The following is a 25,914-nucleotide window of genomic DNA, read 5'->3' on the forward strand; positions in this document are numbered from 1 at the left end:
AAAAAAGGCAAAAACTGAAGAGGGTAGTCAGGCTTCTAGTGATAAATTATCCAGCTCAGTGTGAATAAGTTAATTTGCATTAAATATGTGCAAAACTTCCAGTTGATTGTGATGGAGGCAGATGACTGCAGATGCCAACGTGGGGATAAATATACGTTGTATACTTTTAGTAACTTTAAGGAAATCTTGTCAGTTATCTGAACATTCCATATGTCAATTCGTAAAACATTCCAATGCCTGTTTTCAAGTTGCCATAAACAAAGGGGGAGAGGGAGGAAATCTGAAGAAGTATGACTGGATCTTCTGGCTGAGAAAATCCTTTATTGGAGAACATGATTGATGACACCAGGCCCGTGCTTCATTGGAGAATCTGATTTATGATAGACCCAGGGGGGAGGGGGGAAACAGGGTCACAGGTGACTATGAATTAGGTATGCTGGCATGTTGCTCCTAATAAATCTTTTGAGTTTTTTTGAAGCATGGCTCGAGGCTCATGATTTAATTAGAGCTATCGCCAGGACCCCGACACTATACTGATATATTCCACATGAGAATACATAAGCTATTTACAGATCCCTGACTTAATAGTAATTTATTGTGTACAATCATCTTGCAGTTTCATTTATAAATTGTAAGAGCGTTTAATTACTGGGCTAGTCTCCTCTTCCTATTTGATCCCAATTTGTCAAGTGGTGCCTCCTGAAGCCAATGAATTTCTCCACTCCTTCCTGCAACAGCTGGATTACATTTTTATCCAATTGTATACTTACCTTTGCTTTTTCTCTGGATTTCCCTCCCCCAAATTCAAATTATGCAAACAATAATCTATTATTTGAAAACAGGGTACCGAATATCTGAAATTTGTTTAAATTATCACAATGTAAAATCGCCTTTTGGTACATAGTTCATAAAACCAACAATTAATGTGAACATTATCTGAGGTGGACACAGCTAGAGGACTGATTTCTCAATATCCCATATAATATGTGCTTCTGCCCTTGCTCTAAGGAGATTATAGAATATTTTATCTATTAGTTATTGTATTGCTCTATTCACCTGGAAAGCTTCAGGATCCCTTCCTTCCTGGTAAGAAAATTATTTTATCCTGATACATAGAAAATCGAATATCTAATGAATTTAGATAACAATGCTACAGAAATTAGCAAGCTTTGCATGGGCTGCTGCTAAACAAGAGACAATATTTTATGAAAAGTTCCTAAGACTAATATTGTATTTGCTACAATAATACTGCTTTAATGCTTTTTACTGATTTTTGCAGATTTTAATATTTTATTAATATTTTGTGCATATTTATTTGTTACAACCATTGGTCAGAACAATAAATTGAATTGAATTGAATCGGGGGAATAAATGACAGTTCAATAAAGGGTTAAGATATTCCCACTTGCAACTGTTTGCTGCAAGTCAAGAGAAAGAAAAAGCACCATAAAAATTAATCACAGCAATAGTATCCACTGCAGATTCTTTACTAAGTTTTACTCTTGTGTAAAAGAAATTCATCTTAGTTCTTTTAAGTCACTTTTGAAAAATAGTCAAGGCACTATTCCATTTCATATGATAGATATCATTAGAAAGAATCATAATTAAAATAATTCCTACATTGTGCTAAACTCAGTATGTTGTGCACAGTGGTTTGATTCTTCCAAGAATTTGTTGCCATTCTATATTATAACATTTCAGGAGCTGTAAAAAGCATACATTTAATTTCACTATAATTTCTACAATATGTATTTTTGCTTGAATATATTCATTTAGTAAGACTTCATTAGGTTTAAAGTTTCCCTAGCTTGTTTCACACGAGTTTTAACTTCTCATTTGCAAAATAAAATGTGTTGGTGTACATAAGAAAAAAAGAGGTAAAGATTTCTCCACGGTCTATAGAGATCATCGGTCATTCAGGTCATGGTTGTCCCAAAGGTGCTTTTTGAGGAGGCAACTGGATTTTTTTCTCTGGAAATCCATTCCTACTCCCACACCATTCAAAGGGTGCTCATCCCCAATTTTGCAGCCAAAAACCTGTAGAGAATTTCAGTCATCCAGGTCATGATTGTCCCAAATGTGCTTTTTCAATTTTTTTTTTTCAAATTGCAGACTTACAGGAACCAGGAGCATTGCTCGGGTGACCCTGAGGACACAGATAAACCTCCAAGTGCCTCAACAACCCTCTAAATGGATGCAAATGACCAGCTGTGTGCAAGGAATATAAATCCTTCCATTTCCTACTATCCTGTCAGAGCTGAAGAAACTTAGAAGCTTCTTGGATGAGAAGTGAAATGTGAAAGAAAAAACAAGGAAGTCCAGTTGCCTCCCGAAAAAACACCTTTCAGTTGTCCCCACAGGTTTTACCTTATAGTTGTAACCAATTTTAGGTGTGGGAGGGAGCAGTGCTCATCTCCCTTTCTTAAGCCAAAAAGCCAGCATTATATGGAGACATTTCTGCAGTCATGTGGCCAGCATGACAGCACATTGCAGCACAGAATGTACAGTGAAACACGGAACACTGCTACCTTCTTGCAGGCTTATATGCGTTGCCTATTTATCTACTTGCATGTGCAGGCTTTTGACCTGCTATGTTGGTAGCAGCTGAGACAAGTGATGGGCGCTCACTCTGCATCACTGCACTCAGTCTTGTGCCGCTGAGCTGTAGATCTTTAACTATCTAAGATGCAGTTTCCTAACCACTGAGCCACTGCATCCCATGTTGGTGTTCATAAGGCACACAAATATAAGAACAACATATTGCTATTTCAAAAACTGAAACAAAAATCCTTGGTTTTTTTTGTTAATTGTTGTTTTGGTTTGTGCCTATAACTCAGCTTATATTCGTTTGTGAAAAATCACAAACATGTCCAGAAAAAAATATATCAGACAGACGATTAACTTTTAAGGCTATGAAAAGAAAATAACCTGATTTTCAGAGGATTAATACCGATGGACTTCTCAGTTCATAAAGAGAACTTCCGATTCCACCTCTGATTTCTTTGCTATCCTCTGTGCTAATGCATATGCCTCCAAAATGGACGGTATCTTGTTAAAGGTTTTCAACATTCCATGCCATTCTTAGTTTTTGTTAGTCTATTCTTCAATATTCTTTGGAAAACTGGGAAGTTGCCCAGACTCTAATTAGCAAGAAAGGGCAAACTATGTGTTCTCATAGTACAAATAGTCCTCAATTTACGATTGTAATTAAGCCCAGAACTATGGTCATAAATCATGCCAGTTGTTAAGCGGGTCATCACGTCACCAACTTATTTTTACATTTTATACAATAGTCATTAAGCAAATCACCATGATTGTTAAGTGAATCTACCACAGTCATTAAGCAAATGCCAAGGTCATTAAGCAGTCAATAAGCAAATGCCACAGTCATTAAGCAAATGCCAAGGTTGTTAAATGAACCAATTGCCTGCAAAGAATGATTTAGAGATAAGCACAAGTTCCTGGCAAAAAATATTGTAAATAGTGATCGCATGACTGCAAAATGCTTCAAATGGCTGCAAATTTGGGCAGGTTGTGAACACCCAAAATATAATCACAAAGGGGAGGGGGCAGTACTTTTTTTGTGTATGTCGTAACTCTGAATGGTTACTAAGCAATCAGACATAAGTCGAGGACTACCTGTAAGAACCCAAGTTATTCCTTGTTTAAGAGATTATCTGCATATCCAACAGGATAGACAACACCCAGCTTATTCAGGAATGCCCTGAATAAACTGAAAACATATCAGGTTCATTTTCCTTTATGGAAAAAATCATCCAATCCCAGCAAAGATTAAGAGTTCTCCTTAGTCCAAGCTTCAAAGGCACTGTCTCCTCAGAACATTCTTTTGTAAAATTCGGAGCCTTGACATTACTACATCCCAGTCTGCGTAGGCTCCTTCAAGATGACGGGATGTTTCCGCTCCTGCCTGGTAACTCTGCCGACCATGAAGTAAACGCCAATTATCAAATACCACTATGTCACCTAGAAAGAAGGCAAAGGATTATTTTAAAATAAAATCTGTGGTAAATACATTTATACTAATTAGAGATACGATGGAACAGAAAGGCTTACTGGTACAATATTTAGAACTACTGAAGCCAATAATTCTCTAAATAGAGCTTAACTTGTGATGATTGCACTGGTATGCAGTTTTCTTGGCATTTTTTTTTCAAAATAAATAAAAGTAGTTTGTCATTGCTTTCTTCTGAGATTTTTTTTCTAACTTCTCAGTGTAGCCTATAGCAGGGGTCCCCGACCCCTGGTCCATGAGTCGGCACCAGTCCATGCATGCCAGAAACCGGGCCACACAAACAGCATGCAGGAAGCACACGAAAAAACGCCCCCTCTGGTCTGCGGAAAAACCTCTCTCCACAGAACTGGTCCCTGGTGGCCAAAATGTTGGGGCCTGCTGGCTGATAGCATTCAAGTTCTCTCATGACCACTTACTGAAGTATTAGGAGCATGGTGGCCTGGGTGGTTGGGCTGCTTGGGAGGAGGCTAGCAAGCCCATGTTTGATAACTGAGAGCTGCCATGGGGCGGGTTAAGCTCTCGTCCTTCACTCCAGCTCCTCCCGGGGATATGAAAGGAGCCCCAGCTGGCATTCTCAGGGCAACAGTGATGTCACTGGTTAATTTTTCAACCTAGAAGTGCCTCGGTGCTTCTGACGCAAGTGCAAAATACTGAAGTGCTAATCATTTTCAACCAAAGTAGGCCTGGCACTGCCAAATGCACTTAATATGCAAATGAGCTACAGTGGCACAGGGGTTAGAGTGCAGTACTGAAGGCTACTTCTGCTGCCTGCCGGCTGCCTGCAATTTGGCAGTTCAAGTCTCACCAGGATCAAGGTTGACTCAGCCTTCCATCCTTCTGAGGTGGGTAAAATGAGGAGCCAAATTGTTGGGGGCAATATGCTGATTCTGTAAACTGTTTAGATGGCTGTAAAGCACTATAAAGTGGTATAGTGCTTATTGCTATTTGGAGTCTTATTGCTATTTGGAGAAATTTGCTTCAGATGCATTTGTATATATGTGCGTCCATCTCTCTATCTCCACTATCACTTCAGAATGCATTTTAAGAAAAATGAGCACTGCATGTGATAGGTATTCAAAAAAGAAAATATTTATGTAACAAAATAACAGAATAACAGAGTTGGAAGGTACCTTGTAGGTCATCTAGTCCAACCCCCCCGAAGGAGATGCCTGTCATTTCTGACAGATGGCAGTCTAGTCTCTTCTTGAAAGCTTCCAGTGGTGAAGCTCCCACAACTTTTGAAGGCAGATTACTTCCTTTGCCCATTCCCTTCCCTGGCTCTCTCCTAAAAGCTGGGGAGGATTGACAACGAAGTAAAAAAGAAGTCCCAAAGGTGCTTTTTCCAGAAAGCAACTGGATTTCTTCAGTTTGTTTTTTTTTAAAAAAAAACATTTGGCTTCTCATCCAAGAAACTTCTTTAGTTCTTTGGGACAACCATGGCCAGGATGCTTGAGAATCTCCATAGATAAGTAAATAAGGAATTTTATTATTCTGGCTAATAAAAAAATTAATGAAAGAATGACATGGGATACAAATTTATAGAACAGAACAGCAGATTTTGCCTGGAGCCCTTAATAGTTGGAGAATTTTCTGAAGGAGTGTTTGTATATTTCTTCCTATTTCTACTGAAAGACTTTTACATCAACTGGAAAAAAAATCTGATTACCATTTCATCCAGGCCTACCTGGCTTCATTTTGTATGAATATTTATAATCCGTGCTATTTAGGAGACCAACATAGTCTTTAAGAGCAGCATAAAATGGCTTTACTTTTTCAGCAGGTATGTCAAATATTGTATCTCTGGTTGCATTGTTAAAATTGATACGAACCACTTGGCCCTTTTCATCAACACTGTTGGGAAATGAGAGAACAATTCAGGTTATCCTCAAATTTTTCAACAGTTTTACATAACACCATTCTTTATTCGCTGGTTTTTTAAATGGGCTAGGCTTATAAACCTTATAATGAATAAACTATGAGACTTAAAATGAATAAACTGCTGCATGGTAAATAACTGAGAATTTGACCGGTTCATTTTAATAAAGCAATTAAATTTCCCAACATTTCCTTATAAATTTGAGATTAGGGAAAAGTTAAAATGAAAGCAAAACTAGATAGATTTAGTTCATCCTGGCAGAGACAAGTGTTTTGCTTTTAAATTTTGAGGCTTCATTATGGTTTATACAGTTACATGTTTAGTGTGACATTGGATTGTTATCACCTCTTTTAATACGAAAAATGTCATCCTCTAAAATGAATGTAGGAGAAATCCTCTAAAATGAATGTAGGAGAAATTAAACCAACCATTTGCCCATTATAAAGCTTTTTCCACCCAGCAGTACTTTGTTAAAGTGCTTTGCTGAGGGCTTTAATAACAAAAAAACCAAAATTACATGCAGATTTCAATAATGTCATAACATATCATATACATCCATATCCACTCTCTCAATATGATAATATGAATAGCACACACATTTTTAAAAAACTGATTTGTATTCCTGTCCACAAGGTGGCAGGCATAGCCTTAGCATTTTTTATTTTGTTCAATAAAACTGACTGCCCAGGGTTCACCAGTGAGATAGATGGTCATATAAATATGCTAAATAAATAAAGCAAAAAGATACTTTTGATTGCAATTCAGGAATAAGCACCTAGACAACATCAGATAAAAAGATATCACATCATTCAATGTTACCTACTCTATAATTCTTTGTTTGGCTTGCATGGCAAAATCACAGTAATCAACTCCAATGTCTGTGAAATCTACAAATGTAGAGGTCAAGATTTTGAAGGCATAAGGATTTTGCTCCTTAAACCGATTGGCTACATGAAATCCATCCACAACTTCACTCTCCCCTCCAGTAGAAGTTTGTTTTATACAATGCAGAAGCTGAATCTAGAACAAATTAACATCAGGTTATTATTATAAGTTCAGCATTATGCTCTACATTTTATTTTATATCATAAATGTCTTTAGAAGTCTCATTATTATATAACATGACACGCTTCTTTACAAATCCCAAAACTAGAAACATGAAGAGATTGTAAAGACTGCTGGCAAAACTTTTTGTTTAAAACTATGTTTTTAAAAACCCTAACAAGCATTTGAAAGAAATATCTTGGTGTGATTCTTGGCATAAATTAAAATATGAACTTTCTTTTCTTTTCCATTTAAAAACTTCCCCTTGATTGCCATACCATATGTATTGTACAACCTCTAAATGAATTTTCAAGGTAATTCCCAAATCTGAAAAAATGGCATCTATTTAGTAGCACATGATCTGCTTAATCCATCAAAAGTATGATACCACAGATTGTTTGAAGGCCTTGAGTAAAAATTTCCTACAGCAACACACATACCACATTAATCTCCCCATCTTTGCAAATACAGCAAGAAAGGAAGGAAATATGGGCAGTATTAGAAGTTCAGTAGGTTATTAAAATACTGAACAGAAATACGTATACATTTTCTCCACTGAAACATCATGGGTTTTCTCCTATGAGTCCATCAGAGAAATTCTAAGCATTTCTCTGCAATACACTGTATAGTTATTACAGTAACATGCATTTTGAGCTGAATGTTATTTAGTACATGGTTGATTTAAAGTGTTTATGTAGAAAATAACTTGGAATCAATGTAAACCTCACCAGAATTGATATTCATAAAGGCCAATTTGCACCATTTGAGCTTCTTATAAATGTAAATAAAATGATTATACTGAATTAGAGCTCTGACTGCTGCATGTGTAGATTTCAGATTTCCCTGTTTTCTATTAGGAGACTTAAATGATGTCAACTTTGCATTTCTTTAGAACAGGGATGCCAAACTCCTGGCCCACTGGCTGGATGCGTCACGTGCTGGTCACACCCCCACCCGGTTTAGCAAAGGGGAAAAAAGTCCTGATACGTCACATGACGTTGCTGTGACAACGTGAGTTTGACACCCCTGCTTTAGAATCTTCTTAATGCAATGTTCACTCTTACACAATACATGAATAGATTTGTCAGCTAAAAATTCAGGGTATGTGACATAAATTAACACTATAGATAACACAATATTACAAACTGTGTGCATCTGCGACTACACCTGAGCTGATTACAACGGAATTGAGAAATACTAACCTCAAACAATACAGTATAGTGGTCTCCAGATGTTTTGGTCTCATCAGCCCTATAACTATGGTGAACTGCAAAATATTGCAGCTGTTGTAAAATGTCTGAATGAGTACAAGGTTGCTTACCTCATACATTTTTATGAATCGGCAGAAGCAAAGGTATATCTGGAAGTAAGATCTGGTACCAAATGCTATTGTATCACCAGTGCTATTTAAAATTTATTTGAAGCTATTTGTACCGAAGTTAGGGAACTAAGAGCAAGATATAATTTAAATCAGAAGAGGTTGTCCACTATCAAGAGAAGCATTTGAGCCTAGGAGTGAACTGGATGATCAGTTCACTTGTAGTGGAATCTTGTGAACCAATGGCTCCCAAATCAAGAACTACTTGTTCTCAATGGGTTGTACTTTTCATAATTTACTGAATTTACAGAATAAGAACAGAGTTGGAAGGAACCTTGGAGGTCTTCTAGTCCTCTAATCCAACTCCCTGCTCAGGCAGGAAACCCTATACCATTTCAGACAAATGGCTGTCCAAACTCTTCTTAAAAACTTTCAGTTGGAGCATTCACAACTTCTGGATGCAAGTTGTTCCACTGATTAATTGTTCTAACTGTCAGGAAATTTCTTCTTAGTTCTAAGTTGCTTCTCTCCTTGATTAGTTTCCACCCATTGCTTCTTGTCCTGCCCTTAGGTGCTTTGGAGAATAGCTTGACTCCTTCTTCTTTGTGGCAGCCCCTGAGATATTGGAACACTGTTATCATGTCACCCCTAGTCCTTCTTTTCATTAAAATAGACATACCCAATTCCAGCAACCATTGTTTATATGTTTTATCCTCCAGTTCCTTAATCATCCTTGTTGCTCTTCTCTGCACTCTTTCTAGAGTCTCAACATCTTTTTTACATTGTGATGACCATAGCTGGATGCAGTGTTCCTAGTGTGGTATCATCAAGACATCATAAAGTGGTATTAACACTTCACGTGATCTTGATTCTGTCCCTCTCTTAATGCAGCCCGAATCTGTCCTCTTCATTAGAGGCACAGTTACCTATTACTATCTGCATTTCATAAATTGTCTGTTTTTGGACTTGGAGAGCTTGACAATTAGATTTCCTGCAATGAGCGTCTCAAAATTGGATTATTATGATGATGTGCTTTGTGAACTTGGGAATAGTTCAGCACTGCAATTAGTTCAGAAAACACTAGGAAGATGATTAAGCATGTCTGAGTTCTACTGTGTTAATGAGCCGGGTTCAAGATGTTTGTGTTTATTCACAAAGCTCTAAACAATTTGGAATCCGATTAACTCAAATAATACCATTATCTATATAAACATTCAGGACCTTCGGGAGAGGCTCTACTGTTCACGACACAGTTGTAAACTGGGTCCTATGGGAAATTCTGACACAGATGCCAATGTTGGTGTGTTTTACATTTTCTTTGAAACCACTTCTTTTTATGTTGGTCTTCCCTGAATAGAATTCATGGGCTCCCAGTTTCTACTCTGGTGCCTTTAATCATTACACCAAACTAGCTCTCATATAACATAATACATGGCTAATCAAAATATTTTACATATTACTATGCTATTAGCACCCATTTTACTGCTGCCTTATTTTTTGTTTCTCTTACCCCTGGTGGAGATTGTAGAACAGGGTAATCAGTATGAAAACTCAGCTTCTCAGTTGTGTACGCCACATTGTTGGCATCCAATTTGTTTTGCACTTGCCAAGTAGGCCTTTATAAGGAACAAGAAAGGAAAAATAAAACTATAATAATCTGCCTGTAAAATCTAGATGCAAATTATACAGATCCAAAAACTGTCTAATCATAAAATTAATATCCACATTAAAGTACCAATGCCTCACTGTTTTTATCATTTTATTTATTAAACTTAAAAAATGCAGATAATCATCATTTAAGATGGGGAGGGTAATGATTGCAATCACAGGTGGCAAGGAAAAGAGAGAAGTGGGTTTTGAGTTTCTTCTTCTTCTTCACCCTGCAAAACTGCTCTTTCCTTCAGGGGAAAAGCAACTAATAACACATCTGGAAAGGAATATTCAGATCTGAAATTCCCTTTCCTGAAAAATAATATCCCATGAGCTTTTATTTGTATTCATCCATGTAAACAATTAACTGGCAATGCTTTGCATCGCTAATTACTATAATAGTCTATTTGTTTTTCTTTTCTGAACACTGAAGGCGATTCCAATCTCAAATTGGCATGCTAAAGGATGCCAATAACCAATTCCAAGAAAATCCAAAAAAGATGAAATATACTGAAATACTGTACAGTACATTTGTCCATATCCAGTATACATTAGAAAATACTCCCCATTTACAAGAAATTCTAATACTAGAGGATGAAGTCAGATCAACATTCCAGTCATTGCCAAATCAGAAGGCTACAGGCCACAAAAATATGACAAGCACAAAAATAATAATCAATAAACATTTTTATGAGGATATTTCAAATAAATTTGGAGAATGGTACAGATTGAAAGATGTCAATCTATTTACTGGAATATAGTAACGTGATGTAACAGTGTGTGCAAACTACTGTGCAATATCCCTAATGTCACATGCTGACAAAATAATGCTTAGGGTTGTCCAACACAGATTACAGTTCTGTGTAGAAAGGGAAATGTTCAAATTGGTTTTAGAAAAGGGTTAGAACAAGAGCTATTAAAGCTGATGAATACTATATAATTGTATATACAAAAAAATAGTATATATATTGTATATACTGAGTATAGCCTAGTTTTTCAGCCCATTTTTGTGCTGAAAAATCCCCTCGGCTTATACTCGAGTCAGATTTCCCTCTGAAAAAAAATGGTGTGGAGTCGCGGCCTCCGGCGGCAGCGACTCCCAACAGCCCCAGCCGGGAAGGGAAAGGCAAAAAGCGCTTTGCCTTTCCAGCGACTCCCAACCGCAAAGCGCGAGGCGCGGACTGGGGCGCGCCGGCGGTAGTGACTCCTGACTCAGGGGGCCTCCGAGGGAGGGGAAGAGAGTGACTCCTGCCTCCCGCTGTCATCATCATCTTCTTCTTTTGGGTTAGTTAATCAATTAAACCTTTCATGATAGTGAGATCGTTTCCCAAATAAATTATTTTTATTTTTGAAATTTACCAGTAGCTGCTGCATTTCCCACCCTCGGCTTATACTCGAGTCAATAAGTTTTCCCAGTTTTTTTGTGTAAAATTAGGTGCCTCGGCTTATATTCGGGTCGACTTATACTCAAGTATATACGGTATGTATGTTAGTATATGTGTTGCTCTGATTATAAGAAAGCTCCTTCATTGTGTCAGTCACATCATGTTGTTGAAGATGCTAGGAATCCCACAACATCCCATTGTCTTCATGTGAATCCTATATATAAGTGAGGAAGGTAAAACATGAACAAAACAAACTGGGTCTGGGTTGGCAAAGGAATGAGAAAGGCTGTATACTTTGAGAAAGGCTGACAATATGGATTTGAAGTACATCCGATCCTAAGTTTAGGGACTTGTTTAGCAATCATTTGTAAATGCAATGGCAATAAATGATAATTTAAAAAATCATTTTGAACCAAGGTGCATATTAACCATCAAATATTGTGATAAGCTGAGCTTTGTAATTTGGAGTTAGCAATCTTTAAGGTAGTGCTCCACTGCAGAGAAAAACAACTCAGGAAGAGGTAACTTGCTTAAGCAATCTGCCAGGGGCTTAACTGGCAACGGCTTATAGATATATAAAGTTAGTAATTCTGTAACAATTAGCACAATTCACTGGATTTACATGTCATGTTAAGCCATAAATCAGTTTGCACAACATTTATTGATCAAAATTTAAGAAATTATGGATGAATTTTGATTTAGTAGGCTACAATGATCAATGACATTCATAGTAATTATAATGCAAATGTGTTTGTATTGGTTAATTTCTGTCCCTTTCATTTATAGGGTCTTCTATTAGTTCACTACTTGAAAATTATTTACATCTGTCTTATTCAAACGCTCCTTAAATTTCTATAGTATTTGCCTCTTTTAGATATGTTACTTAGATGACAGCTGTAAACTAAACATGGCATAATTGTTTAATTTTCCCCCCCAAAAATAAATAAATTCCTTCTAAAAAAGATCATTAAAAGTCTATTAAATTCATTGTATTTAAAGAAATACATTAATAATTCAAATCTTTGTGGCTTAGTAATTAATGTTCAAATGTCAAAAGGATTCTGATACAATTTTTAAAAAGCGTCCTCACACACTGAAGAAATCAGTTTCAAATACAACAAAGTGTGCTCAATTAGATACAGAAAAGATTTTGTACATGTTGATAAGTGCTTGTGTCTTTTTTTCCTTAAAAACTATGCAGGTCATGTATTGTAGCATAACTAAAACCAGAGAGATATCTTTTAGATCTAAAAAGGTTCCAGTCAGTATGCCACAGTTAAAAACTATACAAGTATGCAATCTTCAATTAAGCTGTATCCATAACAGAATAATGACTCAAGGTTGTCCAGGATTTGGCTGGAAAAGTAGTCCATGCTCCAAATATTGAACCTCATCATACTGAAGATGGTATGAGGGACACTGAATTACAGCATGGTGTTCATATGCAATCCTTGGAGATGTACGACTTTGCCATGATACAGAAATATTATAAAGTTCTCAGTAACTTTCTCATCCTGAAGGAAATGAACGTGTGTAATTACCATAAAATTGAAACTTCCATTCTACCTAAGGAAGAGATGTGCACTATGATATAGTTTTTTGGGTGTTAAAAAAAACAAACTTCACCGTCCTCTTTCCTGAAACTTTAAATTTCAGCCCTTTTCACATCATTTTATTTTATGCTGTTGCACACAGACTTCATTCAGTGCATTTTGCTCCTCGTCGTCCCCACCCACTGGGCTAATCCTCTGCCGAACATTGCCTGCTTAATTCATCACATATTCACTATCCGTTACAGTCAACTGGCAGAAATAATTTTTCCAAACCACTGCTTTGCTATTTTTAACTCGTAACAAACTCTTCTATTTAACAAACATTAACTTGCTCTTTTGTGGGAATTTCAGTATAGCTTAACTTGGTTGGTCATAGTCAATTAACTCAACCCCAAGTAGTTAAACCATTTTGTAATTGGTTTCCCCCCCTCTCTCTGTGCATGTATGGGTTTGGGGGTTTGTACGAATGAGACAGAATTATAAAATAAACAGTACGTTTTTCTCTAAATGCAAGGGAGGATACTGTAAAAACTATCCTTCTTTCCTTCCTTCCCTTTATTTGTGTAGCTTAATATGTTTTTTTTTTTTAAGTTAGTAGACTTGAGTTTATCCTGAAATCACCAGAAAAAAAGAGAGGCTATTTCAAAATGGCCTTTTACTTCATGGTGAAAATGCAACATGAGATGCATATCCAGTGCCAAGTATCTTCTGCTGGAGCATAATGACTTATTCTCTATTTTTGAGAGTGTTTTTCTGCATAGATTCCACAAACAGCTCTGACTTCCAATTTTTATTGTTCCAATAGAAGACAATATCTGTAGCTCGGGGTTTAATTGTGGAATACCATAGAGAACTCTACAATTTTATTGTTTATAACAAACCATTTCTGCCTAAGGGATGAAGATGTAGTGATTTTCCTTCAAATATTCACAACTACTTTTCCTCTCCATTAGTAACTACATGACAAATGAGAGATAAAAAAAAACCTCTACGTTATTAGTTCTCAACATTAGAGTGAATTTGGATGTACATATTCTTCCAGTCCTCAACATACAAACAATCCTTTTATGAACAGGTTATGTTCTAAGATGCTGTTTGTCAGTCCATTTGGTTCATAAGTACAATCAAACATATATTTAAAAATGCATGGTACCTTACATAACTTAAGCCACATTTCTTCTTCTCCACCTGATCAACTGTGGACTAACCCTAACCCTCGTGCCTTCTAAGCACCAGCAAATGCCTTGACTTCCTCTTACCCCTTACTTGTAGGGGATGGCCAAGAATGCATCCTCCCAGCTAGTAGAGGGAGACCAGTTCTGGCTCCAGAAATCCTTTCCGGCATAGATCCACTGCAGCTTTGGCCACCAGCTCTAGGGCCTGGCTTAGAGTTGTTCCATGGGGACTGTCATTGGGGAAAGGCCATTGACAAGACCATCAGGTGCTGCATCCTTTGTGACCCATAGGCAGAGGACTAAGGTACACACTGGTTGGTCTGGATTCTATGAACAGCAGTAGCAGTGGTGGGATTCAAATTTTTTTACTACCAGTTCTGTGGGCATGGCTAGGGGGCGTGGCCATGTGACCAGGTGGACGTGGCTTTTTTTTTTTTTTTTTTTTTTTGCAGCACATCCCATTTTTGGGCCTTCTGGGCCTCAGGCAAGCCTCCTGGGGGAGGGCATTTTTGCTCCCAGAAGGCTTCCCTAGGGCTCAGGAAGGCAGAAAATTCAGCCGAAGGGGGCATGCAGCACTCCCCCATGCTTTGTTTTGGGGCCTTCTGGGCCTCAGGGAAGCCTCTGGGGGGAACGTTTTAGTTCCCAGGCTTCCGTAGGGCTTAGAAAGGCAGAAACTGAGCCTGGGGTGTGTGTGTGCGTGCAGCACCCCCTCACACTTCATTTTGGGGCCTCCCCGGGGCCTAGGAAGGCAAAAAATGGAGCGGGGTTGCCTTCTTGGGCCTCAGGGAAGCCTCCTGGGTGAAGCAGTAAGTAAGCGAGGGGAATTCCAGCTGATTGTAGGAACAGCTGATTGTCAGGAAGGGGGAAAAAAGAAATACCTTAAGGAGTGACTGCGTGGGCTAGTGTCAGGCGAGTGGCGTGAGCAAGCATCGGGTGGGCAGGGCAAGCGAGCGAGCAGCAACCAGGTCGGGGGCATGGCCAGCTAGAAGTTACTATCTGTTTGGCGACCCACGCCTAATCCTTGCTACCGGTTCGCCCGAAGTGGTGCGAACCGGCTGAATACCATCACTGAGCAGTAGGCCACCCTTTACCCGGCCATTCTTCAAAAAAAATGAGGTGCATTTGGTGGGGGTTCCCAGTGACGGGAGATCCTTGGCCCCAGGTCCCTTAATATTATTAAGTGTCTGGGGGGTGCAGATAACTAACAATCTGAGCTGGTCCCTCCACACATCACCCTTAGTAAAATGTACAAACCAGTGTCTGCATTTCCTGCATTGGATGAGGAGAGCACCTCTTCCTCCTTCACTTCTGGCCATTTTTTACAGAGGCATGATTGAGAGTATTTTAATAAACTGCATCACTGTTTGGTTTGGTGGTAGCAATGGTTCAGATAGAAAGCCCATACAGAGAGTGATAAGGACAGCCGAGAAGATTATAGGAAGCTTGCTTCCCGTTATTCAGGCTACTGCTTACAAGCACCAGGTGCTTAGAGCTCAAAGCATTGTTAGAGACCCCACACACCCACTTCATGGTCTATTCCTGTTGCTCCCCTCTGGGAGTAGGTTTCAAAGTATTTCTAGCAGGACTACCAGATTCTATAACAACTTTGTTCCTTATGCCATCCGAAAGATGAACTCGCAAGATTCGGTTTTGTAGTCATGTACATATATACATCCAAACTAGACTATGTTGTTTCTCTGTGTCATAAAATATGTATGTGTATGTGTGTGTGTATATGTGTGTGTGTATCTATCTATCTATCTATCTATCTATCTATCTATCTATCTATCTATCTATCTATCTATCTATCTATCTATCTATCTATCTTTGGTTATTCGGGTTTTCTCCCGCGTAAAATTGGAAGTGTCTTGGCGACGTTTCGACGAAATCTCATTCGTCATCTTCAGGCTTGTGTCTTCAGCTTTGTGCTTCTTGGAGTAATGTGAGCTTGCAGCTGCTTCTTCCTTTTAACTGCTAGTGGGGGTGTGACTTGATTGGGTGGGGGCTTGGTTGTGTTCTGATTGGCTGGGGATGTGTTCTGTTCAGGTGGGGGCTTGGTTGTGCTCAGGTTAGTCTTAGTTGCCGGGGGATTTGAGCTGGTGAGCTGTGATCCTGTTGTTTGGCGTCGCGTTCGTGGTTGTGCCACAAACATCTTCATGGTGGGCGTCCGTTCGCTTCATGTATGGGTCGGAGGGGTTTGAAGCGGGTAGTGATGCAGCTGCGGTACGACTTCTGGTCCGTGGTCGTGTCTCATCATCTGTGTGGGTGTGAGTCTGCTTTCTTCGTGGAGGTGTGGTGGTAGCATCTTGTGTGGCCCTTGTGGGTGTGGGTCTGGTGTCATTCTTCATGTTAGGTATTCGTTTGTTAGTGAGGGCGGGTTCCCAAATGGCTGGTAGGCGGGAGGTATCATCTCGTTTATTCATGCTGTGTGGGCATTTTTCTATCTCTATGGCTTCTCTGATTATTCTGTTGTTGAAGTGTTCAGTTTTGGCGATAGTTCTGGTATTTTTAAAGTCAATATCATGTCATGTGGCTTTGAGGTGTTGGACCAGGGAAGAGGTCGGTTCTTCTTTTTTGATTGAGTTCTTGTGTTCTTCAATGCGTGCACTTATTCTTCTGTTGGTTTGTCCGACCCAGGAGATTACAGCACAAGATCCAGGATATCTCCACAACAAAACCCACAAGGCCATCACACAGCCCATTATACCAACATCAACTCCATCAACCAATCAAGAGGCAGCAGCGCAGCCAACCAGCCCAGCACACCAGGCCCCACCACCAGTATTTATAGAGAGACGGCAGCTCTGATCACGCACTGCTTGCATTGGCATGAAGCCGAAAGCACCAGCCTGAGGATGGCGAGTGGGACCTCGCCGAAACGTTGCCAAGATACTCTTAATCTTACACGGGAAAAGACCCAAACACACCTTTGAGAGCTGTAATGCAACCAAATTTTATTTTAAAGTATGCCGATTGGTTTACATTCAAAGTGACAATAAAGTTATTCTAAGTCATTCTTGTGCAGTCACAAGCCTCTTTGTCTGCCTGGTCGCTTGACTTTTTCCCCCTCTTCTCCATGCTATCGAGCAAACACCTGCCCAACCTGGTGACTTTTTCCCACCCCTCAGAGAGAGGTATTGCTCAGTCAAGGCATTCTGCCAGAGGAATGGGCCTCCATCCTAGGAATGGGCCACAGCCAGTCTTCTTGACAATAGACTTGCGGTTGCCATAAATGAAGCTTTTGCTGCCTTCTTCTACCTTCCAGGACCTTCTAGGTTGGAGTTACAAAAGTTTGTAAAAAGTTTTGAGCTTCCTTGAAAGTTTGTAAGTAGGAGACTGTCTGTACTAGCCATTTCCAACCATGGATTATCAATCTCTGTATTGTCTGGGAATTGTCTGTGCAGAGTGCTAATTTGGATAAGACTGGCTAAGCCAATGCAGTGTATGCAAATGGAGCTTCCATATCACCTTGCATTAAAAACATGGCTGGGTGTATGTGAATGTTGCTTTTGTGTTCTAATCTGAAAGGAATGTAAATCTTCTAGTCAAGGTTTGGAATGTGTCTATATAATCACTTTCTCCTGTTTGTTTTTAATAGTTTCCGACAGAGGAAAAAGAAGTGGAGAAATTTTGGTTTCTAACAAGAATAACGGATATTATCTGAGACAAAAGAGGGGGAAATATTAACAGTTCTTATTGGCTGGAAGCCTTTGCATATGCTGGGTTTTGTGGTTTTTCAGCAGATCATTGAATGCATAACTGTTATAATAGTGCTCAAATGAGGCATTAGAAATACTGGGGATCTGCTAGCCTAATGTAGAGATTCCCTAAATAATTTTCATGTTGTCCTTTTCTTGTAATGTGAGAGTCTACTCTAGACATGCAGATTTTGAGGACATTATTAAAATGACAAACAGACACAGCTAATGTGTTTTTAAATCAACAGATAAAGCTGCCATTATTTGGATAACAAACATCCAAATGACCACTTGGTTTCACTAAACAGAGTTTTCTCTCTGTTGCCATGTCCTAGTAATCTAATAGTGGCTAAAGTGCTGGTTTATAGACTAGGAGACAGTGAATTCTAGGCCTCCCTTCGGCATAAAAACCACGTGGGTAACTTTGGGTCCGTCACTCCTTCTTAGCCCAACCCACCATACAGGATTATTATAGGGATATTAAGAGGCAGGAGTATTAGGCCTGTTTGCCACCTTAAGTTATGTAGAAGAAAAGGTAGACTAAAAATCTAGTAATAATAATCTGGATTTTGGCAGTCAGATATGATAATCCTACCAACAAAAGCTAAAATTCCAAGCTTGTCTAACTCAAAAGACTCCCCAGTTGTAGAATTTGAAAAAAAGTATAACCATTTTAATATTGTAAGCCTCCCAGTGTTTACCATGTGGTAAGATGGGTGGCCCATGAATTTAATAAATAAATAAAATTATAAATGACAATAAAAGTCACACAAAATAGTTTCGACATTTCTACAAGACCCTTTCTGTTGAGAAAGTTAAACATGCTTGTGACTGTGACCATGATAAAAAGTGTTCCTGCATAAACCTATTTCTCAACAAACTGGAAAATATGTTTCTACTGCACATTTCAATTAAACAGTGACATTTCTAAAGGATATTATCAGCATTTAAAATGAAGCTTCCTGTAACCCATATTAACCATAGCAACAAATTCTGAATAGATGTTTTAAGACTAACAAGAGAAATAAGTTGAAACATAGGATGGGCAAGATAAGACACCATGGTTGGGAAATCAATGGCCCTGATCAGAGATATATAATTAGTTTTACACAGTTAGACTTTGAAGTCTAATACCATTATTGCAGGTGGAGAGCTTGAATGATGGATGTAATTTCTTCAATGGAGATACAAATTTTATTAATAATCCACAGGGTCACTTATCACTAATGGCTAGTGTGCCAATATGCACATTTTGGGAGAAAGCAGACCTTACCATAATTAAAGTAAATTTCTTTTTAATTATATCCAGGATACAAAAGGGGAAAATGAAAATGTCAGGGGGTTAATATATGGTACTTAATGACCTCAAAATGTTTTCAATTATAACTCTCTTAGTCTTGCAGGGCACATGATCAAAGATTCTGGGATTTAAGGGAAGCTGGTTCTAAAAAGTTTTACTGTTAACTATAGCACTGCGGGTTAAAATTTTCTATGCCAAGAACTGGTTCAACTGAAATGTTAACCCCATGATTTACTTTACATCATGTGCAGCAGTCTGCAAATTCTATGTGACTGACAAAATCATTTTTGTATGGTTCCTGGATCTCCCAAAATTATATTGCTAAATTTCAATGGCAAAGTACCAAGAAACAGGTATAATTTCCTGCTGTTTCACATCTAAAATAAGACAAAAATACACAATAAGCCTGCTTGTAGGCTTAATGCACCAAAATCCAATTAATAAATAGAAATAAACATAGTTTCGCTATCATCTACTCTTTATCTGGATTACTACAGCTCAGCTATGTTAGTCATAGCTCAGATAAGGAAGGTCTGCTCTCTGCTTTTCTCCTTGGGTTGGTTCTGAGGATATTAAAAATGTCTAATAAAGATTAATCAAAGCTTATCATGTCATCTCAAACTTCTGCTGGTGTCAATGGGAGGAAAACCATGATATAAAGTTGCGTTATTTCAAAAAAATTCAAATTTATACTTTTCCCCCAATCAAAACTGGTAAATTGCCATTAATTAAAATGGATTTCCTAAAAATAATTTCCAAATCTTTCTTAATAGTTTTCCAGAGCAATATAGGATTCTTATCTGTCTGGCTGTTGTAAGGTTCAACCATGTGTTATACCTGAATACTAAACATTGAAGCTGTCTCTGGACCAACTAAAATGCCTTTAACTCCACTAGGATCATTTCTGGTTCTAGTAATACCAAAAATGTGAAGAAAATGGCAACATAATATTCATATATACTTATTCTTCTCCTACCCAAAAAGTTTATGCTTAAGACATGCTTAGGCATGGCAGACAAAGCCACATCATTTCTAAAAATAAAAATGTAACAACTTACCCATAAAATGTGAGGCGAAGGAATCCAATGCGCTGCCCAAGCTTCAGAATTTCTCCCTGTTTAATAGCAGCTCCCGTTAGTAGCACAATTCCCACCTTTTTAAGAGTAACCAACCACTTGTATGCACTTTCATCACTGTGCAATACCTCTTCAAAGTCTATAGTAGGGAGCTCAAGATCAGAACCCCAATATTGGCGCTCTGCATAAGAAATATATAAATCAATTATTATGAATTATTTAATCATTATAGAGAATTCCATTTTATTCTATATTGATCAGACTGCAACTTGGGTTTCGTGTTCAGTTTTAAGTATCATACTATACATTCAGACAAACAGGTTCCGAGAAGATCAAGGGGGACATATGGAGACTGAAGTAACTGGTAATATGTACACTTGACCAGAGGAGACTGAGTGGATGGCTTTTAAATCTTAAAATGATGTTCAAAAGATTTAAAACATCTTTTCCATCATTCCATAGAACAGGATGCAAAATAATAGATTCCAGTTAAAGGAAGGCAGATTATAAGTCAATATTTAAAAAAATTCTAGCAGAAACAACAATTGGATAGTGGAAGGAATTACTCAAGAGAACCAGGTTGATATGTAGTAAGACCTTCCACTGTGGATGAATAGCTACCAACCTGATGTGCATCACTGAGACTTAGAAACATAGAAAACTGACAGTAGAAAAAGACATCATGGTCCATCAAGTCTGCCCTTTGAGTTTTTTGTTTTCTTCTTAACTGATGCATTTATTATTTTTATTTATTGTTTTTATTTTTAATTTATTTTTTATTTTTTTTTTAAAAGTTTGTCAGATGAGACCTGGGTAAGCCTGGAGGGAGATTGCCCTGCTCACACTTATGTCCATCTGGGTTTTGAGTCTAATACTAGGTGTGCTTCCAGGGAGAGGATGGAATGGCAGTTGTCATTAAGGAGGTCTCATGGACTTTTAGAGGTGCTGTTTTGCAGGTATTTGAATGTGAGATTCTCTGGCTGAAGCTCAGCTGTAGGGAGCACTTGGAATTGTTGCTCTTAGACTAGCTTCCCTGCTGGTGTAGTAATGTCCCTGCCTGAACTGACAGATTTCACCCCAGGTCGGTATGGAACCCCAAGGCTTGTTGTTCTTGGGGACTTCAATCTCATCCTAGGTGAGGCTGAGGCTGGGTGAGCTCAGGAGTTGACATCTACCATGGTAACCATGGAACCACCCACATGTACCAGAGGTCACACACTAAATCTGGTTTTTATTTCAGGGCAATGTGCACTTGGCTTTTGAGGATGTTACAGTTGATCGTTTGCCATGGTCAGATAACTCCTTAATTTGTTATTTAGCCTACTGGTGCTACCTCCTCTAGAAGGAAAATAGGACCTATTAGATTAATCTGCCACAGACAATAAACCCTGCTGGCTTTCAGAAGAAGTTTGGATATTTTTTTTCCTAAGGATCTGATGAGTATTTTAGCTGAGTCTTTGATCATTGTCTGTAATTAGGGCCTTTGGCTGAATTGTTGCCCTACGGCTTCTTATTGTTTGCTGATCCTGGAGAGATGCCTAGAACTCTGTTGGAGGAAGATGAAGAGCAAATCAGAGCACAAATAGAATCTCATATGAGAAATCACACTGTGGTAATAAGAGTAGCACAACATTATTTTTCAACTCTAGTCATCCAGATTCCCTTTTTAAAAATATGCCGCCTACGGTTAGACTTAAGTGTAGCACACAAAATTATCTGCTACAATGTCCTACCAGTCAATTACTACTTCAGCTTCAACCACAACAATACAAGAGCACACAGCAGATACAAACTCAATGTAATGTAAACTTGATTGCAGAAAGTACAACTTTAGCAACAGAGTGGCCTGGAATGTACTACCTGACTCTGTTGTTACATTCTCTAACCTCCACTCCTTTAACCTCAAACTAACCACTATTGACCTCACCCCATTCCTAAGAGGTCTGTAAGGGGAGTGCATAAGTGTACCATCGTGCCTACCGTCCCTGTCCTATTGTCCCCATTTATTCGTATCTATTTCCTGCATTCTTACCCATGTTTATACATATATCTATTATCTTGTAAGCGATTGACAAATCAAATCAAACCAATCAATCAATATGATCCATGCCCTGCTAGGGAAGAATTAATTACATGACCATCTGCAGAGTCACTGTGAAGAATATTGGCAAATAAAATTATGAGGATTCCCTTGAAGCTGAACTATAACTTGTGAGTCCTAATGAATGATGGAAGCAAGGTCTTATGTGAGTAGCTGAGATGAGTTTGAGCCTATAACTCCTGAAGTGGTGAACAGGATCCTTGGATTGGTTAATATGACTACATGTTTATTATATTCATGACCCTCCTGATTGCTTAAGGCTATCCAGAAGGTGACATGAGGAAGGGGTGTTGGGTCCACTCAAGAGGCTTTGCTGAAACAAAGTTGTACTGGATAATTTTTATCCCATTTCCAACTTTCCTTTTAAGGTTGAAAAGGTGATTAGGTTCTATCAGGTAAAAGAAGAATATGACAGAAACAGATTTATGTGAACCCCTTCCTGTCAGATTTCAGGCTTGGATATAATAGTGAGAAGCTCAGGTTGCTCCTGTTAATAACTACTTTTGATAGGGCCAGAACAGGAGAGTGCAACAATAATTTCTTTGATGTTTTCAACAACACTAGACATGGCATCCTCCTGGTCTACCCACACAGTTTAGGAATGGAAGACACAATGTTGCAGTCTTTCACTTACTATCCCTATGGTTGGGTTCAGTTGGTTTGACAGGAGGGAAGAAATCAAGTCCAAAGCCTCTAGCGTGTGGGATAATTCTCTCCTCTTCTGTTTAACATTTACCATCGGGTGAGGACATTCATTGATTTGTAGTCATATATAATCAATATATGGAGGATACTTGACAGTACATCTTGATTCCAGAGTACCTAGGCAATGGTGGAGATTGCTGGAAGGGACAGAATTCAAGCACATCCCTGACAAAATTTGTTGTAATTGGGTTTTGGACCCCACAGAGATGGGGATTATTCATCTTTAATCCTGGACAGGGTTGCATTGCCCCCTTCCAAACTGGTGCACAATTTGGGGGATCTACACAGACCAGTTTGGAAGAGGGCAGTGCAACCCTGTCCAGGATTAAAGATGAATAATATAAAATTGGACTGCTTTAAAAATGTAATGGAAGATTAATAAAATAAATACAATAAGAATAGTAATTCTTTAGTAGCACTCAATTAGAAATAATAAAGAACATTAAGGCAGGCTGAAAGCAGCTGAGTAACATTGCATGATTATTATGGAACAAGTCCCGTTCTGAATGTTAGTGGTGAACAGACATAGAAAGAACTGACATTATTGAACAAAATACTGTAGGTCTACATTAACTCTTATATAGAACTAGCAGATTTCAAAAGAGCAGCACTTCAGCAGTGATAAACTATTCTAATGTGCAAAGAATCTCGTCCACATGAAAGGTACCATATGACTGTAGTGGCAGTGGTGAAACAGCTTCCCCGCTGAAATTTAGAGGGCTCCTACATTTTTGTCCTCTCAGAAAGACCTGTTTCTTCACTCAGAGAATAGGTCAGGATATGAATTGAAGCCAGCATATATGCAGCCAATGTGAGGTTGTTATGGTGCCTTGGATAGTGTGATGGGATTTAATTTGGGGTGTTTATGCTTGTATTGTTTAGTTTATTTATATTAGTTAGGTTGTTGTTAGCTGCTCAGGATGGGTGGCCATATAATACTTTTGAAATAAATAAAAGACTCTTTAAAAATGGCTATTGTTCTATTTCCCAAATACCTAGAAAAGTTGCAAGGTTCCTCATCAAGACGTACTAAGTTAAAAGAACTGAATTCCAACAGAGACTCTCTCACAATGGAGTTGTAGCCTTTTGCAACCTCTCACGAAATGGCACAGCTGGGAGAATTCTATCCGCCAAAAGGAAAAGCTTTTCTCATTGCTAAAAATACAGAAAAGGGCTAATTTTGAAAAGTAACATTTGGTAAATCTCTCAGGAAAGCAGTTGCTCTTTTAAACTGTGTGTATAATGTTGCAAATTATAAATAATGCCAAACTTTTAAACAAAATCTGAAAAAGCCTCTTTGCATTTCACCAAACAATCTAAAGCAGGGGTCTCAAACACAATTTACCTGGGGGCCGCTGGAGGCAGAGTCTGGGTGAGGCTGGGCCGCATAATATTATACTTTATATTATACTTTATATTTATATTATACACTAATATTATACTTTCATATCACAGTGGGGGCCACAGGATATCATCCTGCGGGCCGCAATTGGCCCGCGAGAATGAGACCTCTGATCTAAAGTATTCCCTAACTCAACTGATTATTGCAATGGAAGAAGATGCCTTTTTGTTCTTCATTACACAAGGAATATCAAATCATTCCCATCTCAGAAATTTCTTGGTTCAGGTATGAATGTTAGAAGTATTCTTTCAGGAACTTCAAGGTTTAGAAACAATCTTCCCGGAATATCGCTTTAGGGCAGGGAGGGTTAAAAAAAAATGTGGGTCTGTTGCTGTTTTCACGACCTTCCTCAGGCTGTTGGATAAACCAGATTATTTATCTGATGGAATAGTTGTGTGCTTTCCCAGGAACAATAAAATACCCACGATTTATTTTTAACAATAGCTGTCATAGTACTTTACTATTGAAAAAGTAACTACTGCTGGATCATGAAAGACAAGAAACTACTGCAGCTATCTGTAATAAAACAGCAGTTGTACAAAGCATGTCAAGATTCAAAGCCAGGAGAAACATATGCTACATCTGTGTGCTCGTGCAGTATGTGTATATGCAGATCTTTTAAACGGTGACGTGATTTCCTTGGAATTTTTCTCTTTTCCATTTTAGAAAGCACTCTATAATAAGGGTCCGCCAAGGGATTTAGCTAGGTATTCTTTGCCAGTTCCTTTTATTGCTAAGCTGTCAGTTAGATTTTGACAAGAGAACGTCTTTTGTGGGAATCCTTTGGGGGGAGAGACGGATGCCAAAACAGACATGGTGGAGGAAAGCATATTTGTGGTTCCCATGTTCGCTTGGCTTATGAAGAGTGAGATACTGTATATCGACTGGTTTTTACAGCTAAGACTATAAGTGAGTTAATGGAGATGAAAACTCTCTCTTTCCCTTTACTGCTTTTTCTGCTCTGTGTCTAATGGGAGGCAGAGGGGGAAATGGGATACTTCAAATGATAGGAGGGAGATTTGGTTCCTTTGCATGGAAATTCCCCTTCTCCATTTTATGTGTGAAGTAAGACAAACAGATAAATAAACTAGCACAACAATCACTGAAGTGTTTAGTTTGGCCACAGTAAACCATATGCTAGTGTTTCAGGAAAAAAGAAGCACAGTGAAACTAGAAATAAAAACCTGATTACAATGGGCTGGAGGAGGTAAAAAAAAAGAACTATGTATGAGGTGCATGTAATGAAAAACAACCATCTTCCCCAGCTCCATGCCCTCTTAGATTTTAACTTCCAAAATTCGCAGCTAGCAAAATTGTTGTTTATTCTGGCTGAGAATTCTTCAGCAGTACTATAGCACATCTGGAGGAAACATGGTGGGGAAAAGATGCAATAGAGAGGCAGAAAGCTTGACAGGTGGTATTTTTGTTCCAGGTATACCAATTCATAAATCAAAGGAAAATGTGGAGGTTTTAAATGAAAGCACCTAGTTAAATTACTATTCAAAGTTCCAGCTACATTCCCCCTTTCTGTTTTGTGAGGGATTATAGGACAATGCCATATACAGTAGCAATGTATCTGTTTTCATAAGGTCACTGGC

At 38.5% G+C, this 25,914-nt stretch overlaps 1 protein-coding gene across 7 annotated transcripts in view; it reads right to left on the reverse strand.

Moving 5' to 3' along the window:
- Positions 1 to 1,471: 1,471 nt before the first annotated feature.
- The window catches only part of BBOX1 (gamma-butyrobetaine hydroxylase 1), a 41,715-nt gene continuing 17,272 nt past the window's right edge, over positions 1,472 to 25,914 (reverse strand). For all 7 annotated transcript variants that reach the window (XM_026664768.2, XM_026664766.2, XM_087951080.1 and 4 more), the window contains 5 exons: positions 20,091 to 20,289; positions 9,782 to 9,887; positions 6,733 to 6,929; positions 5,718 to 5,884; positions 1,472 to 3,984 (listed from right to left, as the gene is read on the reverse strand). In XM_026664768.2, the coding sequence (XP_026520553.1) occupies positions 3,818 to 3,984; positions 5,718 to 5,884; positions 6,733 to 6,929; positions 9,782 to 9,887; positions 20,091 to 20,289 (836 nt within the window). In that variant the 3' untranslated portion in view covers positions 1,472 to 3,817. The remainder of the gene's footprint in view (positions 3,985 to 5,717; positions 5,885 to 6,732; positions 6,930 to 9,781; positions 9,888 to 20,090; positions 20,290 to 25,914) is intronic.

Source organism: Notechis scutatus, chromosome 1 (genome assembly GCF_049901735.1).
Source record: "Notechis scutatus isolate UNSWTSFEM ecotype Mainland chromosome 1, rNotScu1.2, whole genome shotgun sequence".
Lineage (NCBI taxonomy): Eukaryota > Metazoa > Chordata > Lepidosauria > Squamata > Elapidae > Notechis > Notechis scutatus.